This window comes from Mastigoproctus giganteus, chromosome 9 (genome assembly GCF_048544385.1).
Source record: "Mastigoproctus giganteus isolate SK-2022 chromosome 9, ASM4854438v1, whole genome shotgun sequence".
In the NCBI taxonomy this organism is placed as follows: domain Eukaryota; kingdom Metazoa; phylum Arthropoda; class Arachnida; order Uropygi; family Thelyphonidae; genus Mastigoproctus; species Mastigoproctus giganteus.
In genome coordinates, this window is record NC_143583.1 from 34,802,925 (window position 1) to 34,823,625 (window position 20,701).

The 20,701-nt window shown below is 37.9% G+C and overlaps 1 protein-coding gene across 1 annotated transcript in view; it reads right to left on the reverse strand.

Moving 5' to 3' along the window:
* Alg7 (Alg7 dolichyl-phosphate N-acetylglucosaminephosphotransferase) overlaps window positions 1-20,701 on the reverse strand; it is a 59,839-nt gene that overhangs the window by 17,800 nt on the left and 21,338 nt on the right. Inside the window, exons 5-6 of the mRNA XM_090380619.1 lie at window positions 12,676-12,760; window positions 3,987-4,175 (exon numbers count right to left, since the gene is read on the reverse strand). Coding sequence (XP_090236745.1) covers window positions 3,987-4,175; window positions 12,676-12,760 — 274 coding nt within the window. The remainder of the gene's footprint in view (window positions 1-3,986; window positions 4,176-12,675; window positions 12,761-20,701) is intronic.

Genomic DNA, 20,701 nt, shown 5'->3' on the forward strand with positions numbered 1-20,701 from the left:
GTAATAATATCATCTAAAATTGCTCAGAAAAAGCTAACAAGTAAGATTCAGCTGCAGGAGTGCATTGTAAGGGTGTGGTACCACGAAATCGGGGCACCCATATATCCAGAAGTTGAATAACTCTATGCCAGATCATTGCAATTGCAGCTGTAATTGCAGCCCTAGGATGAACAACAAAATATTGAAAAATTATTTTGCCGATTTACAGTACATAATACTATTACGTTAACTTGTCATTTCAGTTTGTACATGTAAATGCAATAAAATGTATGTTTAGTTGTCATGGTTGCCATTTGCATGATTTCTCATATTTTCATTAATTACATATTTTATCCTTTGGGAAGATATTTATGGCAATTAGGTATATCAGGTGGAGTCTTTTTATTGGATTTCATTCACAGAGATATATATCCCATCCAATAAATGCATTTTGAGCATTTCTGCAACCCACAATGCAGTACAAAATGCATTATTTGCAAAATTCACAAGTGATGCAGTTTTTTTGTCTGCCATTGTAGATCTAATACAAGATTCTAAAGAAGGTATTACTGTGAATGATTCAGTTATCAGTAACCTGTGATATGCAGATGATACCGCCCTCATTGCAACATCAGAGGAAAAGCTATAAATACTCCTCAACAAAGTGGTAACAGCCAGTAAACAGATAGGTTTAACAATTAATGCCAAAAAGACCAAAACTATAGCCATAAGCCACCTTGCCTGGAATCCAAATATGCTACAGTAACTCCTCCATCGAACAAGTGAGTGGCTTTAAATATCTAGGGAAGTTCCTTACAAATAATAATGACCAAGGCACAGAAATTAGAAGAATTGGTACGGCCAAAGAGGTATTTAAGAATCTTAAGAACTTCCTCTGTAACACAAAACTAGATTTTCCAAAAAGATATTGAATGGCCAAATGCTACACATGGAGCACTCTCCTATATGGATGTGAGACCTGGGTCATGCAGAAGGCAAAAATCAGGAAACTGGAAGCCTTTGAGATGTGGATGATCAAAAGAATGCTCGAAATTCCAGGGACAGATCAGGTCACCAATGAGCAGGTCCTTAAGAGGGAAAGGACCAAAAGGACACTACTGGAAAGACTGCCTACTTCGGGCATATTATAAGAGGCCCACAATATGACCTGCAGAGACTAATCCTGCAAGGGAAAATTAAAGGCAAAAGGAAGACTAAGAAAAACGTGGCTTGATAATATCAAAGAATGGACGGGGGGGGGGGACGGTTATGACACAAGAACTATTTCACAGAGCAAGAGACAAAGTTGGGTGGAAAATGATGGTCTCCAACATTCAAATTGAACACAGAACCCGAAGAAGAAGAAACAACCAAAGGCAATTTCACTCAGTGATTGCCAAATTGTTTCTGACTTTTACTGAAATTTCAGAACTAGTTACTCAGAATAAAATCTTTTAAACTTTACGCCAGGATTGAATACAATATTCAATCCTGATGTAAAGTTTAAAGTTAAAAATTTCATGGATATTTGAAATTACTGTTGTGTTACTTTAAAAAGGAAACTGACCACAGAACATATTCAAATTTAATAATTTCTAAAGTGCACAGTGATCTGAAAAACTTTGTATACAGCAGGATTCAAAAGGAAATCATTATTCGTATAGCTTCATTATTATCAGTTACACATCAATTTTATATTTCTCTAATAATCTTCAGTCTTGTTATGACTGTTAATTCTATTACAGCCTTTAAATTAAACTGGTTGGTTTCCATTAAATATCCTTCTGACTAGGCCCGATAAATAATCTTTTATTTCTATGGTTTATCTTGCTTTTCTCTAATCTGTGACTGGTTCCTCTCTGGTGCTCATTATATGATGGTGGATAGCTTTTCAACTTCAAAAACTTCTTGGCTAATGAAGAAGACCCTGCACAAAGAAGCATCATCTACTTTTTTAATTTATTAATAATCTTCTTCCACTGACTACAAATCCAGCTTTGCTGGTGACAATATGCTATATTTCTTTTGCTTATTTAACAAAAATTTCACTTTTTATAATACTCTCTTTCACTTTTATAAACTCTGAGTGTTGGCAAAGAGAAAAGAAACCTGCTGATTCTGGAGCAGAATTTTTGGAGGTTACAATTTTCAGGGAATACATAGAAAGGAAAGTTGTTTCAAAGAATATTAATGCATGACAAAGAAGAAAAGTTGATTTTATGAATCTGCAGTTCAATCATGAATGAATGTCAGCTAGCTGTTGCACTTCTTCTAATTGATCCTGAAGAAACTGGTGCAAGTTTGGATGCCAGTTCAAAATAATAATTTCAGCAGAAACCCAGTCTTGAAATAGGAAGCTGAGTGAGTCTGTGTGAGAGAGAGCCACTGATTAATAGATTATTATTTTTCACATGACAAGATCTGGAACTGTAAAGATGTGAAATTTCATAAATGTAGTTTATCACAGATGGATTTTTTTTTCTAGTAGTTAAATTCTGGGCAAATCCTACAGTTATTGTACAGTATAGCATGACAATTCCTCACACATTTAACTACTGATTAAAAATGCATTCAGTTAGACAACTTTATATATTCTTAAAACAAGAAATTTTACTGAAATTTGAAATTAATGTATTCAGACTAAGAGAAAAGTTAATACAATCAATGCATGGGATCCATCTTATGATATCATCCATATCTCTTTCATACTTATAAAAAAGTTACTGTACCTTGCAATGATTTGCCTATACAGAAATTCATTATGAACTGTATATCTGATAGTAAACCACTCAAAATATGGCGCCTCCGTAGCCAGGTGGGAAGGAGAAGCAGTGCGTAGCACACGCTTCTTGATTAGACCGAGGTTCGAACCCGTCACCACCAAATACGGAGGATGCGGAAAGGTCAGGGATAACCACCGCATATCCCCGGAGCAATATGGCCTTAGTTGCTAATGCTCCTAAAAAAAAAACCAAATAACAATAACTCAAAATATAAAGTCAAACCCAGTTATAGGCATATTTAATGAAAGTCTGTGCTGGAAAATGCACAGACCTTAAAATTCTGGGGAAAAAAGTTCTTAAGTCTTAATTCTGCCAGTTATTTTGTATAATAACAAGGAATGTATCCAGACCTGCAGTGTTAAACTTCATGATAATATCATCTAACAACAATACCAAAGTTTCAGGAATGAGTAGTTAGAATCAGTGATACAAACTACATTGCTGCTGTAGTAGAGCATGAAGCTGAGAAAGTTATATAATTTTCATCATTTCCTATCCCCCTGATATGTCAAGAAGTGGTTACAGAGTTCTTATCTAGGCACCTTCGTAGTCAGGTGGGCAGGAGCAGCAGTGCATAGCACAAGCTTCTTGATTAGACTGGGGTTCAAGCCCGTGACCACCAAATACGGAGGATGCGGAAAGGTCGGGGAATAACCACCGCATATCCCCGGAACAATATGGCTTTAGTTGCTAATGCTCCTAAAAACCAAATAACAAACAAACGACAACAATTCTTATCTCTGAAGCCACACAGCATGCTGCCTGTAGGTGAATGAACTGAAGTGGAGTAGAAGCTTCTCCTTTTGGGAGAGTGAGTAATCTAACTGCACATTCTGGAAAATTAGGGACTATTTCTACATCCGTTGATGTTACAAAAATCATCTACTAGTTATTTTTGATAACATATAAATCTTAACAACTTAAGACTGAAATAAGCATGTGCTACACACACACACACACACACACACACACACACACACACACACACACACACACACACACACACACACACACACACACACACACACACACAAGTAAACTATAAGAGCTGCACTAATGATATATGAAAAAGCAACGTTGCAGACATGATCCATTTTTGTATACAAATGGACATATTAATCAATCAAGTTATCCTCCCTTCCACTATAAGTATACAAGAAAATGAATAAATTAACAGATGAGCTTTTTTCATAAGATTAAGATTAATAAAAAAAAAACACTTACCTAGGCAGCCTGTGCCGTGGGCATGGTACAAAGTGAAATAACTGAGGAATTGAGAAAAGAAAGTTCATTACTTGAGGAATAAAAAATAGAATCATGGTTTTACTGAAATGCCCTAAAATACCGACAACTGCAAATGTCATCCCTGCAAAATAACAATAAGTGTCTCCAACAAAGAGTCTGGCAGGATACCTGAAAATATGGAAAATTAGTTTAAGGTATTTCTGCTTTATATTATTTTAGAATAATTAGATATAGCATATTTACAGATTTTTTTTATTATACATTCCCCCCAAGCAAAGGTGATGTGAAATGTGTGTTTCTTAGGGTATAAAAACTTTTCTCATTTGGAAGTGGCCTAGTGCTTGCTATTTTGCTGTGTGCCTATCTACTCCATTTCTAAATTTCACTTATTTTGACCCTTTTGGTGCTAAGTCATAATTGCTTTATCAATATGGGTATATGACACAACCCAATTTTAAAAGCTTATAACAGGTCCACATATGAATATTTTTCATTCATTTTTTATATCTTATATTTTTTTTATCCAAAAATATAGTTGTAGTGATAATAGCATTTTTTTAAAAATTATTATTTAATCTAACTGGTTATACAGGCTGACTTTTGAACTTAAACTTTTAGAAATTAATAATGCAGTCATGTATGAATATATATCAAGGCTTTTTTTCTCGTTACTACATTATATACATTGTAAATGAAGTTTATGATAATCATAAATGTAGCAGCAGTTAACATTTAAAAACTTTTCGACATCAATATATTATGATAACTGCCGCTAGGTGGCAGTGATCATAATGGACCATTGCCACCTTTCCTCACCTAAAGGTGCTTAATGAATGAAGTTTCCCTGCTGATAATAAGATCAAGAATATTTCTTTCTCTTGTTGCCTCTTTAACATGGTGTGTAGAAAACAGTCATCCAATAAATTTACAGAAGTCTTAATACTGTGTGAGTGACTAACCAACAAGTTCCAGTTAATATCTAGAAAAGTGAAATCCCCACATAAGATATTCTGATTTACTGACCCACTCAATTTGTCTGTATAACTGTTCATTATATTCATCACAGCCTTTGACCTATAAAATGCTCTGCTCTGTTTTCCACCCCCCATACTTATGTCGCACCAGCCTGATAACATTAAGGCAGTATACACCCATGACAACTGAGGGTGTACTATCTTAGAATCTATGTGCTTCTTAACCCCCCCCACCATTCCTGCCCTGTCTGTTTTTTCTGTTCACATCTCACCATATTCATATTCTGAATTCCTCATATCAGAGTGGCACCATGTTTCTGATATCCCTGTCTACATTTGATGACTTAACCAATACTTCAGATTCATTACATTTTTTACTTCTCCTAACATCAGTATATAAGCAAGTATATGGGGTGTCTCAAAAATATTGGTACAACCATTTAGGGGAGGTAGGTAACATCTAAAGGAATGTGAATCGCATAGGAACTCATAACCGGAAATGTCACCGTAAGTCGGTACACGGCGCTGTTCATCAGTTTGCTAGAGGGAAAATTTCTGGTTTACTCATTAAAACAGTAGTCACTGCACGAAGAGCATGCATCGATAAATGCACTGTGAGCTGTCAGACATGCACCTAGCTTATGGATTAGCAGAGGGCAATGAACGAGCTGCTCAACAAATTTATGGAGAATGCTTCCCAGACAGACATGTATCGAACCACCATTTGTTTGCACGTGTGCATGAAAATTTGTGCGATTATGGGTCATTTAGAGGTAACAGGAGTAGTGCGGGCAGACCACGCTCGACGCAAACTTCCGCAATGGAAGAAAGTATGTTGAATGCCATCCAGAATAATCCTACTACCAGCACACGTGCCACTGCCTCTGCCTTAGGAGTGTCTCGTTGCAGTGTACAGCATGTCTGGCACGACGATTCCTTATACACCTTTAAAAGGGTTCAGTTACTGCTCCCCCAAGATCATCCTGCACATGTGGCTTTTGCGCAGTGGTTTCTCCAAGAAAGTGTTCAAAACTTCAATTTTCAGCCTATGTTTTGTTCACGGATGAGGCTTATTTCATTCGGGAAGGCTTATTCAATCAGCACAATGCTCATGTGTGCGCTCACAACAACCCACACGGTGTGCGCCCCATACGGCACAACATTGCTTCGCAATAAATGTGTGGGCAGGTATGGTCAGTGATGATGTTACCGACAGTAAATTCTAAGTGGGAAGCATTCAAGGAATTAATCGTGGAAGCTACTAAACGTTTCATACCTATTAAGAAATATTGTTCAAGGTTTAGGACTAAATGGTTATCAAATGAACTAATGAGACTCGTAACAGAGAAGAAAAATGCATGGGATGCATATAAATTATCAAGCGACTCAGAAGCCTATGGCAGATATAAGCTAGTCTGTAATCAGGTCACAAAGGAGGTTAGGCAGGCGAAGGCAGATTACGAGAAATCCTTGCCAAGGATTACGAGAAATCCTTGGCAAAATATGCTAAGAAAAACAGCAAGGATTTCTTTACTTATATAAACTCTAAAAGGAAGGGGATGAATCTGATTGGTCCACTTGATATCGATGGATCGACTGTTGATGATCCTGCTCAGATAGCAAACAAACTGAATGAGTATTTTGCACCTACATTCACACACGAGGAGTTATTAAGATTTGGAAATGGCAGAAGGTTATCAAATTGTAGCAGGATACTTAATGATTTTGTAATAACTGAGAGCAAAGTGGAGGAGAAATTGTTGAAGTTAAACATAAGAAAAGCACCTGGGGTGGATGGGATCTATCCAGTTATATTAAAGGAGGCGGCAAAGCAACTAAGCAAACCCTTGGCGATAATTATGAGAGCATCCTTGGACTCAGGGGAGGTTCCCACGGACTGGAGATGTGCAAATGTATCCCCAATTCACAGAGGAGGAAATCGAAAGGTGACACGAGTAATTACAGACCAGTTAGGTTAACTTCTGTTCCGGGTAAAATAATGGAGTCGCTGGTTAAAGATGCATTGCAGGGTCATCTAGACAAGACTGCAGCAATAATTCAGACACAGCATGGGTTTGTTAAGGGAAAGTCTTGTCTGACAAATTTGATAGGATATTATGATGTGGTTACAAAGGAACTGGATGCAAAAAAAATTTTGATATCATCTATTTGGATTTCAGGAAAGCTTTTGACACTGTTGCGCATGAAAAACTATTGTACAAATTGGAGCAGAATGGTATTAAGGGTAAGTTGCTACAATGGATAAAAGGATGGTTAAGTGCAAGAAGACAGAGGGTGGTAATCAATGGGTGCTGCTTTTTGTGGACTAATGTTATTAGTGGAGTCCCACAGGGTTCGGTGTTGGGTCCACTGTTGTTTTGTATATTTATCAATGATATTGATGAAGGTATATATCAGGCTTAATGTCGAAGTTTGCAGATGATACAAAGGTTGGCAGGGTTGTTAATGACAGTAATGGCAGTGTACTACTGCAACAGGATCTAGATAATTTGGGCAGATGGACTAAGAAGTGGCAACTGAAGTTTAACCTTGACAAATGCAAAGTACTGCATATGGGTAGAAGTAACCCCAGAGAAACGTACCGACTGTGTGGTACTACACTTAAGGTGGTAGAAAATGAAAAAGACCTGGGAGTAATTATGCAGGCAGATATGAAGTTTTCTGAGCAATGCAGACAGGTTGCCAGGGCAGGTCATGGGGTTTTGTCAATGATATATAGGAATTTTGCTAGCAGGGAAAAGGAGGTGATTATCCCTCTGTATAAGGCAATGGTCAGGCCACACCTTGAGTACTGCGTACAGGTCTGGAGGTCTCATTTTAGGAAGGATGTAGATTTACTTGAGTGTGTACAGAGAAGGGCAACAAGATTGGTGAGGGGAATGAAGGGATCCTCTTACCAAGAGAGGCTTAAGTTCTGCAAATTGTAGTGGCTGGAGACTAGGCACCTGTGCGGTGATCTGATTGAGGTATATAAGGCCTTGAATGGGTTGAGCACGCTGAATTCTGATGGGATTCTTCCACTTGTTCAGATTACGAACCTAAGGGGGCATAAATTCAAATTAAGTAAAGACAGATGTAGAATAGATGTGCGGAAATTTGCCTTTAGCCAGCTGGTGGTTAAATGCTGGAACACACTTCCATCTGTCGTTGTGGAAGTTGATAGGTTGAATAAATTTAATGAGGAACTGGACAGGCATTTGGAAGGAATGGTGTGATTTTTTTTTTTTTTTGGCTGATACTGCATAAGCTCATACACATGCTTTCTTGCATCACATGCCACTACTACTACTACTGCTTAGTCGGCCCATACCTGTTACCATCCCGCATGAACTCCATTAAATATCAGATCTTTCTTAAATAAGTTCTACCAGGGTTACTCGACAATGTTCTAGCAAATGTGAGATGCAACATTTGGTTTCAATATGACGGGGTGCCTGCCCATTATGGAAGGTGTATTCGTGACCATTTGAACAGGCGTTTTGGGCGTCGATGGACCCGTTGCCTGGCCCCCATGCTCACCTGATTTATCACACCTTGATTTCTTTCTGTGGGGGGGGCCCTCAAATCTATCGTGTATGAATCACCTGTGGAGACACAAATGGATCGCGGGGCGAGACTCGTCTGCGCTGCTGCTACTGTCAAAGAAACTCCAGGTGTGTTCGACTGTGTCCGCCAATCCATGCTGCGTCAGTGTCGCGCATGCATCGCGTCTCATGGTGGAATCTTTGAGCATCTGTTGTAACATCATGAAATGCATCCATCTCGTACTCCATTGTTAATATTATGTCAAATAAATGTTTGCCACTAATTACTGTCTTGTGTCATTTCTGCTTCTTGTGCCTCTATGCGTTCCTATGCGATTTACATTCCTTTAGATGTTACCTACCTCCCCTAAACATTTACCAATATTTTGAGACACCCTGTATAAGGAAGTATATGTGTGTTTGTTTGTTCTCTTAGTTCCTAACACAGTCCATATATTTGCTTGGCCCATGATGATCCCCAGCAGGCTTTATAATTCCCCACTTCTTGGTTTCCAAACTGCTCATGTCGCAATAGAAGCAATGCAAGAATTGATTTTGCTTCTGCTTATTGCCGCCATTAGTCATACAGATTGTTTCATTATGATTTAATCTGGTGAATTTTGCCATTACAACCTATTGAATCGTTCTATAACTATCATTTAGCGTGTGAGTGTGTGTGTGTGTGTGTGTGTGTGTGTGTGTGTGTGTGTGTGTGTGTGTGTGTGTGTGTGTGTGTGTGTGTGTGTGTGTGTTGTTGTTGTTGTTTGGTTTTTAGGAGCATTAGCAACTAAGGCCATATTGCTCCGGGAATATGTGGTGGTCATTCCCTGACCTTTCCGCATCCTCCATATTTGGTGGTGACGGGCCTCAACCCCGGTCTAATCAAGAAGCGTGTGCTATGCACTGCTGCTCCTTCCCACCTGACTACGGAGGCGCCGTACAATTAGCATTAGTAAAGGCATTTGATGCAAGAAAGCAAGCTTATGCAGCATCAGCCAAAAAAAAAAAAAAAATAATAAATAAATAAAAAATAACCACTTCCACTTCACCCCTCTGTTCGTTCGAAATACCTGTCCAGCTGAGCCTTAAACTTATTCAGGCTATCAACCTCCACGACAAGGGATGGAAGTCTGTACCACCAACCAACCACCCGCTGGATAAAGGCAAATTTCCTCACGTCTATCCTGCATCTGTCTTTCCTCAATTTGAATTTATGCCCTCTCAGGTGATTATTCTGAGCAAGAGGAAGAATTCCATCAGCATTGAGCATGCTCAAACCATTCAAGGATTTATACACCTCTATCAGATCACCTCGCTGGTGCCTAGTCTCCAGACACTGTAATTTGCAAAACTTAAGCCTTTCTTTGTAAGAGCGCCCCTTTGTTCCATTCACTAATCTTGTTGCCCTTCTCTGTACTCGTTCCAGCAGCTCTACATCCTTCTTGAAATGAGGCCTCCAGGCCTGTATACAGTACTCTAGGTGTGGCCTGACCATTGTCTTATACAAGGGAATAATCACCTCCTTATCCCTGCTAGAAAAATTCCTATATATCATCGACAATACACCATGAGCTACTCTTGCAGCCCATCTGGCACTGCTCAGAAAACTTCATATCTGCCTGCACAATCACCCCCAGGTCCCTTTCATTCTCTACCACTGTCAGTGTAGTACCACAGAGTTGATACGTTGCTCTGGGGTTGCTGTTTCCTATATGTAGTACTTTACATTTGTCAATGTTAAACTTCATTTGCCACCTCGAAGCCCATCTGCTCAGCCTTTCCAGATCCTGTTGCAGTAGCATAGTGTCAGTAGTGCCCTTCACACTATGCTACTGCAACAGGATCTGGAAAGGCTGTTGCAGTAGCATAGTGTCCGTAGTGTCCTTGACAACCCTGCCAACCTTCATATCGTCTGCAAACTTGGACATTAAGCTTGATATACCATCATCAATATCATTTATAAATACAGAAAACAATAATGGACCCAATACTGAATCCTGAGGGACTCCACTAATAACATTAGTCCATGATGAGCAGTGTCCATTGATTACCACTCTCTGTCTTCTCCCCCTCAACCACCCCTTTATTCATAGCATGCGTGCGTGTGCGTGTGTGTGTGTGTTTGCAGTGGATTCTGCGATTAGTGAAATAGCTGATATGAAGGACCAAAGAGTTTACATCAAGTTTTGCTTTAAATCAGCAAAACAGCTCTAGAAACTAATGAAATGCTGTAAACAACTTTTAGTGATAACACCATGGTTGGAATACAGACATCTGAGATCTGAATGTGTATATATATATATATATATATATATTTTTTTTTTTTTTTTTTTTTCAATTCCAAAAATGGTCAAACACTGTATGAAGAGCATTAAGGTTGTCCATCATACAGCCAGACTGGGAAGTACATCAAATCATCCACAAAGAATGAAAATGTACCATTAACGATATGGACAGGACATCAGGCTTATCATAGAGAATATGACAGTGCATTTTAATGCTAGATTTGTAACTACAGTGGATCACCATTAAGTTATGTATCATCTTTCAGCTATGAGTAAAAAGAAACTCATTTGTTTGTGTTCCAAGAGCTGCTGATTACTGGAGAAAGGACAAGTGCTTCTGATCTGAGATTATAATGGGAAATCAAAGTTGGATTTATGGCTATAATTCACGAACAAAGCAGCCAGTCATCACAGTGAAAGAGTCCATCCTCTCCATGTGCAAAAAAGTGAGACACATCAAGTCCAACACAAAGAGTATACTGGCTGTATTTTTTTAGCAGTGAGGAAACTGTTCATCAAGGATTCACTCTTGCAGGAGAAGCTTTCAATCAATAGGGATCCTACAGTGTTTGAGAGATGAGAAAATTTCCAGTAAAGTGGGACTGGTTGCTGTACCATGACAATGTGCAAGCACACATAGTTATCTCTGCAGCAGTTTTTGAATAAGAATAACACAGCTATGGTTCCCCACCTTCCATATTCCTCTGACACTAGACCCGTATGATTACTTCTTCTTTAAGATGAAATTGCAGCTCAAAGGATGTTGATTTAATGTTTACAAGATCTACACAGAATCACAGATTTTTTTTTTTTTTATGTGAACCCCAAACACGAGAAGTATTAGAACTTATAGTACTTAATACCGTGCTTGGGTTGGAGGTTGAGAAGATGAAAGAAGATATTTGTTGACATTGGACTTGAACTTCTGTAGATTGTAATTTTCAGGAAATATGTATGAAGGAAAGTTGTTCCAGAAAATGGCAGTTGAATGAATAAATGAGGAAGATGAAAAGTTGGTTCTGTGGGTTTGAAGTTGGACAGTAAATGGATGTTGGCTGGTGGCAGCACGTGTTTGGACTGTTTTGAAAGAGAGAGCGGGAATTATAGAAGCCAGTTCAGAAGAACAGTGCCCATGGAAGTATCTGTAGAAGAGGCATGCAGCAGAAACAGTACGTCTATGAGAAAGCGAGTGGAGAGACTCTGTTAGAGATGAATCATTAATTAACCTAACTGCCCCCTTCTGAATGGAATCAAGAAGCCTGAGAGAGGTTTTGGGGGCACCACCCCAGATGTGGGAACAATATTCCATGGCAGGGCAGATTTACGATTTATACAGCCTTTGAGATGTCAAGAGCAACTACTTGTGTTTCACCGAACCTTTTCACTGAATTAGTCCACAAATGGGTAACATAAGCCAGAATATCACCAGTGGATCGACACTGACGGAATCCATACTGGCGATCGCTGATCAGACGGAAGGTTTCAAGGTAGTTTAAGAGTTGGCGGTTAATTCAGATGTACTGAACTCAAGTAAACAAGCATTATATCAGTGGCAGAGATGTTGAACTCTGTGTACTAAACTCTGAAGGAGACTGCTTCAGAAGTGGCAAAACCAAATAGTAACTAAAGTAATCTATCCTTTGTTATTGAACCAATATAGAAATTTTTGGACTGTCCAAAATAATTACAATTATAGAATGTTTTAAAACAAAGGAAGAAGATTTCCCAAAAGAATATTTTTAAATTAATCAGATTAAATTAATGCACATGTATTAATAATATTATCAAATTAATTTAAAAATTTTAAAATGTATGTTTCTTGCTTTTTTAACTTATAAATCCTAAGACAAATTAAAAAACTCACCAGTTATAATAGAGAAGAGCTAAACTTGTTAATAGGAAAGGTGGCATGAAGTACAGAGAAAACATATGAGGCTTCCAGCAATCTCCTATAAAAACAAACGAATCCTATATTATGCATGTATTAAGAACTCTAGTTTTGAATATCAACATTTATTGACACATGAAACACAGAAACTGGACTTTTTAAAATTTAACTGCAATACACTTCAAGGTTTTTGGTGAAACAGTTCAATTTAATTTTCTTTCACAGTCCTGCAGTTGAGTAAACAATTCCTGAGTCACTATAAAGACTGTTACTATAAATTTCTGCCTGCAATTTTTCACTTGTTCTGTGTGCAAATTGTCTTTTATATAATCAAAAAAAAAAAAAAAAAAAAAAAAAGCCTGCTCTAAATCAGAATTTCCTCGGTGTGCCAATGAAATCAATCAATCTTTTCTTACTTACTTCCTAAAATAAAACAAATTTAGAGCTTGGCAGTCAGTGCTGTCAAAATTCTATTGAAAAGCGAATGCCACGCACATACAAAAAAGTGGTCTGCAATTAAATACTGAAAATGCATTGTTTTATATTGCTTGTGTTAATAAATATTAATTTCTCAATCTATTCAATATAGTAGAAAATATATTTTATTTTATTAATACAATATGGTTGTATTACAACCATATTGTATTAATACAAATTAATACTTCCTCAATACAAATTGAGGAAGCTTTCAGAAGATTAGACTGGTCGCAGAAAGGAGTCAATGTGAACGGAGAGTACCTAAACCATTTACGATTTGCAGATGACATTGTGGTCATAAGCCACGATCCCAAAGAATTAGAGGAAAATCTTAATCAGTTATGCACAGTTAGTAAGGATTTTGGACTAAAGATGAATATGACTAAAACAAAAGTAATGATGAACAAGTATGCCACGGAAAGGGAAATAATGATTGAAGGAGCAGTAATTGAAAAGGTGGAGTCATATACTTATCTGGGACAAGTTATTAGCTGTAATAATGATAAATGGCTGGAAGTCAAGAGAAGAATAAATTTTCGATGGATAGCATTCAGGAAATATAGTCACATACTGAAGAGCAATATCCCAGTTTGTCTGAAACGTAAAATAATGAATCAATATATGATTGACTTTCACTTCCATGACTTATGGAAGTGAAACTTGGGCACTCACCAAAAGAATGGAAGAGAAGCTAAGAACTACACAGCGAAGAATGGAACGAATTATATTGGGAATCAGACTGTTAGATAAGAAGAGAAACACATGGATTAGGCAGCAAACTCAAGTAAAGGACATTCTTATCAAAACTAAAGAACTAAAATGGTCTTGGGCAGGACACATAGCTCGAAGACATGATGACAGATGGACTAAGAAAATAACAGAATGGTACCCAAGAGGAGCTAGAAGAAAACCTGGACGACAAAGGCGGAGATGGGTAGATGAAATTCATGAGTTTTTGAGTAGTAAATGGATGGCCAGTGCTCAAAACAGAAGGAACTGGAAAGTTGCTGGAGAGGCCTTCATCCTGCAGTGGATTGAAAATGGCTGATGATGATGATGATGACAATATGGTTTAAGAGAGACAAATCCACTTAAATCCACTGCCATTATATCTAACAGTTAGAGAGTCGACAATTGTTAAATGTTATTGTACTTGTATCAGAGAACTTCAAGACTTACAACAAACCTTTCTCAGAAAATGATACAACCACCAGCTTTCATATTAATTTTTGTCTCCATAACTCTAGTGGAAAATATTTCCCAGTCAATTAAACTCTTTTCCACATTATTTTTAAAAACTATTGCTAGGGTTTGTTCTGTGCACTGTATCTTACTTCTGTTAGTGGCTATTAGCTTATAAATTTAGCTGCAGCTCCCCTGAATATGGAGAGCTGCAGTTGTGTTCTGTGATACTTGTTATTTCTGACACTATATTAGTCTAATTCTGCTAATTTCACTTTCTTCCTCTTTAGGCTTCTCATGTTGATTATACCTATCTTGATTCAGTAGCATACATAGCACTGTGTGCCTTATTACTGACAAGCACAGTAGGGAATCTGTTAACCTGAGAAACATCCCAGCAGGTGTGTTTTGATGGTTTTGTCTTACTATAGTGAAATATTTAGCCTGTGAATTATCCAATTTTGTCAATTTAGTTTTATATTGGTAGCTGATCCTTAGTAATTCAGTGTCATGCAACTGGCTGCTTACTAATACCGTACAATAAGGATTGGACAATGGGTCTGGACTCCAATCAGTTCCCTATGAGCGTAACATAGGGGGGTTACAAAGGTAACTCCAGATACCACCAAAGTTACAAGTTACAAAGGAGGTTAGGCAGGCGAAGGCAGATTACAAGAAATCTTTGGCAAGAGATGCAAAGAAAAACAGCAAAGAGTTCTTTACTTATGTAAACTCTAGAAGGAAGGGGATGAATCAGATTGGTCCACTTGATATCGATGGTTCAACTGTTGATGATCCTACTCAGGTAGCTAACAAACTAAATGAATATTTTGCATCGACATTCACTCGCTGAATGAATGTCGACATTCATTCAGCGAGGGGAATGCCAGAGGTGTATTCAACTCTGGCAGTAAGGTAGATAATCTTGTAATAACGGAGAGTAAAGTGGAAGAGAAATTGTTGACGATAAACACAAGAAAGGCACCTGGGGTGGATGGGATCTAGCCAGTTATATTGAAGGAGGCAGCAAAGGAAGTAAGCAAACCCTTAGCCATAATTATGAGAGCTTCCTAGGACTCAGGGGAGATACCCACACATTGGAGATATGCAAATGTGACCCCAATTAAAAAAGGAGGATCAAAGGCTGACACAAGTAATTATGGACCTGTGAGTTTAACTTCTGTTCCAGGAAAATTAATGGAGGCACTGGTTAAAGAAGTACTGCAGAATCATCTAGACAAGACTTCAGTTATAGCTCAGACACAGCATGGTTTTGTTAAGGGAAAGTCTTGCCTGACCAATTTGATTGGATACTATGATGCAGTCACAAAAGAACTGGATGCAGGAAATAACTTGGATATTATATACTTGGATCTTAGAAAGGCTTTCGATACTGTTGCACATGGAAGACTGCTGCACAAATTGGAGCAGTGTGGCATTGGAGGAAAATTGCTGCTATGGATAAAGGGGTGGTTGAGGGGGAGAAGACAGAGTGGTAATCAATGGACACTGCTCATCGTGGACTAATGTTATTAGTGGAGTCCCTCAGGGTTCAGTGTTGGGTCTATTATTGTTTTCTGTATTTATAAATGATATTGATGATGGTATATCAAGCTTAATGTCCAAGTTTGCAGATGATACGAAGGTTGGCAGGGTTGTCAAGGAAACTACTGATGCTATGCTGCTGCAACAGGATCTGGAAAGGTTGAGCAGATGGGCTGAGAGGTGGCAAATGAAGTTTAACATTGACAAATGTAAAGTACTACATATGGGAAACAGCAACCCCAGAGCAACATATCAACTCTGTGATACTACACTGACAGTGGTAGAGAATGAAAGGGACCTGGGGGTGGTTGTGCAGGCAGATATGAAGTTCTCTGAGCAGTGCAGACGGGCTGCAAGAGTAGCTCATGGTGTATTGTCAATGATATATAGGTATTTTTCTAGCAGGGATAAGGAGGTGATTATGGTCAGGCCACACCTAGAGTACTGTATACAGTCCGGAGGCCTCATTTCAAGAAGGATGTAGAGCTGCTGGAACGAGTACAGAGAAGGGCAACAAGATTAGTGAATGGAACAAAGGGGTTATCTTACGAAGAAAGGCTTAAGTTTTGCAAATTACAGTGTCTGGAGACTAGGTGAGGTGATCTGATAGAGGTGTATTTGAGCATGCTCAATGCTGATGGGATTCTTCCTCTTGCTCAGAATAATCACCTGAGAGGGCATAAATTCAAATTGAGGAAAGACATATGTAGGACAGACGTGCGGAAATTTGCCTTTAGTCAGCGGGTGGTTAGTTGGTTGGTTGGTGGAACAGACGTCCATCCCTTGTCGTGGAAGTTGATAGCCTAAATATGTTTAAGGCTCAGCTGGACAGGTATTTGGTTGTGGTTTTTTTTTTTTTTTTTTTTCTTTCTTTTGGCTGATGCTGCATAAGCTTGCTTTCTTGCATCAAATGCCTCTACTAATGCCAATCGAAAAAAAACAAGAGCATTTAAAAATCTTTCTAATTTTCCTGTTTTGTATAAAAATCATAAAAATGCCTGGATGGATATTTCTGTTTTCCGAGATTCGTTTATAATTTTTTTTTTAATTTAATTAATTTTATTTATTTAATTTAATCATAAGGTAAGATTAAATTTATTTAATCTTACCTTTCAGGTTCACATAAAATGTATTTTGCAAGCTTTTTCTGCTGCAGACTTTTTATTAATTTTCATGTGTTTAATTTTAATTGACTGCAAACTCATGCTCAATTGAAATGATTGCCAAACTAATCAGACATTTGTTTCTTATTGTCGATCTTAAATATTTTTTTATTAGTTTTAATTTAAAAAATGTTCTTTTCCCTGGCACAAACTTGTAATGTTAAATATGTGCAAAGGCAATACATACACATTGGGAAACATTAATGCCAAATTGTTTTCCATGGTATATTTTAAAATATCTTGGGCAGTATACTCATTTTTCAAATTAAATCGTAGAATCTTAATTTCATCATTTAATTCTGAACCATAAATATCAGATTCTTCAAGATGTTCATAAAGTTAATTTAATATGTAAATCTTTGCAGTTCTGTATTAATTTGTCCTCTGGAATATTTTTGTTGATTAAATAAAACATTTTAAAAATATCAACATTTTCTTTTGGTGAATCAACTTCCACAACAAGGGATGGAAATCTGTTCCACCAACCAATTACCCGCTGGCTAAAGGAAAATTTCCGCACATCTATCCTACATCTGTCTTTCCTCAATTTGAATTTATGCCCTCTCAGGTGATTATTCTGAGCAAGAGGAAGAATCTCATCAGCATTGAGCATGCTCAAACCATTCAAGGCTTTATACATCTCTATCAGATTACCTCGCTGGTGCCTAGTCTCCAGACACTGTAATTTGCAAAACTTAAGCCTTTCTTCATAAGAGCAACCCTTTGTTCCATTTACTAATCTTGTTGCCCTTCTCTGTACTCATTCCAGCAGCTCTACATCCTTCTTGAAATGAGGCCTCCAGACCTGTAAACAGTACTCAAGTTGTGGCCTGACCATTGCCTTATACAAGGGGATAATCACCTCCTTATCCCTGCTAGAAAAATTCCTGCATATCATTGATAAAACACCATGAGCTACTCTTGCAGACTGTCTGCACTGCTCAGAAAACTTCATATCTGCCTGCACAATTACCCCCAGGTCCTTTTCATTCTCTACCACTGTCAGTGTGGTACCACAGAGTTGATACGTTACTCTGGGATTACTGCTTCCCATATGTAATACTTTACATTTGTCAATGTTAAACTTCATTTGCCACCTCTCAGCCCATCTGCTCAACTTTTCTAGATCCTGTTGCAGCAGTGTACTGTCATTAGTATCCTTAATAACCCTGCCAACCTTTGTATTGTCTGCAAACTTGGACATTAAGCTTGATCTACCATCATCAATATTATTTATAAATACAGTCGGTCCTCGTATAACACGTGTTTACATTACACGAATTCGATCATACACGATTTATAAATAGGGGAACGATATCTTATATAACACGAACCGAATTCGCTTATGCACGATTCGCCTTTGTGTTTACAAGAAATGGCAGTCAAACGCGGAATCACCTCAACCGAATGCAACACGATAGGAATGAAGAAGATTCTGAAAATGTATTTATGTGTTTTATATCAGTGAAGGGGAAACACATTTCACCATAATAACGTAAAAACCCACACAATTCCAGCTATCGGTATTATCGCAAATGCAATTAGATGGAGTTTACTACCAGTTTATAACAGATTCCACCAGCAGAAACGAAACTGGAAATTGTTTTTATTGTTTTATGGTAGTAATCCCCAGAAATGTTTTAGTAAAATGTGGGGTGTTAAATTAATAGTGTATCTCGGCCTTTACAGTGTTGTTTATTCAGTTGCTATACGCATGCAGCTTTGTTTATGTGTATTAAGCGTGCCTCCTCGTTTTGTAATTGTGCTTTATTCCCTAAAAATTAGTAAATTACTTAAAAGGTGTGAAAAGGAAGCGTCCTGGCGAAGACACTGCAGATTCAGAGAGAGAAAAAAAAAAGCAATATCGATAAACAGAGGCGGACTGGATCAAAAATTCTTACCTGGGAAAATTTATAGTGGCCTCATACTATGGTTTATGGCCAAAATCACACCGGCCTCCATCCTCTTCTGGCCTCCGGCCCACCGGGATTTCCCGGGTAAGGCTTATGGCCAGTCCGCCTCTGTCGATAGAGAAAAAAAAATATGAAATTGTGAAACGCTTTGAGCGAAATGAAAGGCCATGTGATATTGCACGTGCTACAGACCTAAATGAGGCAACGCCGAGAATTACAAAGAATGCGGAGAAAATAAAAACAACTTTCATAGCGGGAACAACTCAAAGTGTAATTAAAATCCATTAGATTAAGACACAAGAATTGGAAGAGATGGAAGGGCTGTCATCTGTTTGCATATAAAATCAAACAAAAAACAAGTTTGCTTACGATAGAAGCAAAAGCATTAGCAATATTTTATTACGTAATAGTGTTAATAAAATACGTAAGTATTTTATTACGACTATTTTATTTAATATAATAATTTTTTTACGAATAAAATACGTATTTTATTCATAAAAAATACTTTTTTAGTATTAAAAAATACTAAAAGTACTTTATTATAATATATTTAATCGTTATAAAATAATTACGTATTTTATAACGATTAAAATTACCCGATTATTTATTGTGTTTGGTAATGTTTTGGTTCCAAATGTGTGTTCAATCTTGGGTGGTCGGCACCTAACCCCACTTTTCCCATAGGGCCTGTTGTTTATATTGCACGATTTTGCATTGCACGAGGGTTTCTAGGAACACAACTATCGTGCTATATGAGGACAGACTGTGCAGAAAACAATATTGGACCCAACACTGAACCCTGAGGGACTCCACTAATAACATTAGTCCACGATGAGCAGTGTTCATTGATTACCACTCTTTGTCTTCTCCCCCTCAACCACCCCTTTATCCATAGCAGCAATTTGGCTCCGATGCCACACTGCTCCAATTTGTGCAGCAGTCTTCCATGTGCAACAGTATCAAAAGCCTTTCTAAGATCCAAGTATATAATATGAAAATTATTCCCTGCATCCAGTTCTTTTGTGACTGCATCACAGTATCCAATCAAATTGGTCAGGAAAGACTTCCTCTTAACAAAACCATGCTGTGTCCGAGCTATAACTGAAGTCTTGTCTAGATGATCCTGCAGTGCTTCTTTAACCAGTGCTTCCATTAATTTTCCTGGAACAGAAGTTAAACTCACAGGTCTATAATTACTTGTGTCAGCCTTTGATCCTCCTTTGTTATTCGGGGTCACATTTGCACATCTCCAGTCTATGGGTACCTCCCCTGAGTCCAAGGAAGCTCTCATACTTATGGCTAAGGGTTTGCTTACTTTCTCTGCTGCTTCCTTTAATATAACTGGATAGATCCCATCCACCCCAGGTGCCTTTCTTGTGTTTATCTTCAACAATTTCTCCTCCTCTTTACTCTCAGTTATTACAAGATTCTCTAGCTTACTGCCAGAGTTGAATACACCTCTGGCATTCCCCTCGCTGAATAACTCCTCATGTGTGAATGTCGATGCAAAATATTCATTTAGTTTGTTAGCTACCTGAGCAGGATCATCAACAATTGAACCATCGATGTCAAGTGGACCAATCTGATTCATCCCCTTCCTTCTAGAGTTTACATAAGTAAAGAACTCTTTGCTGTTTTTCTTTGCATTCCTTGCCAAAGATTTCTCGTAATCTGCCTTCGCTTGCCTAACCTCCTTTGTAACTTGGTTACAGATCAACTTGT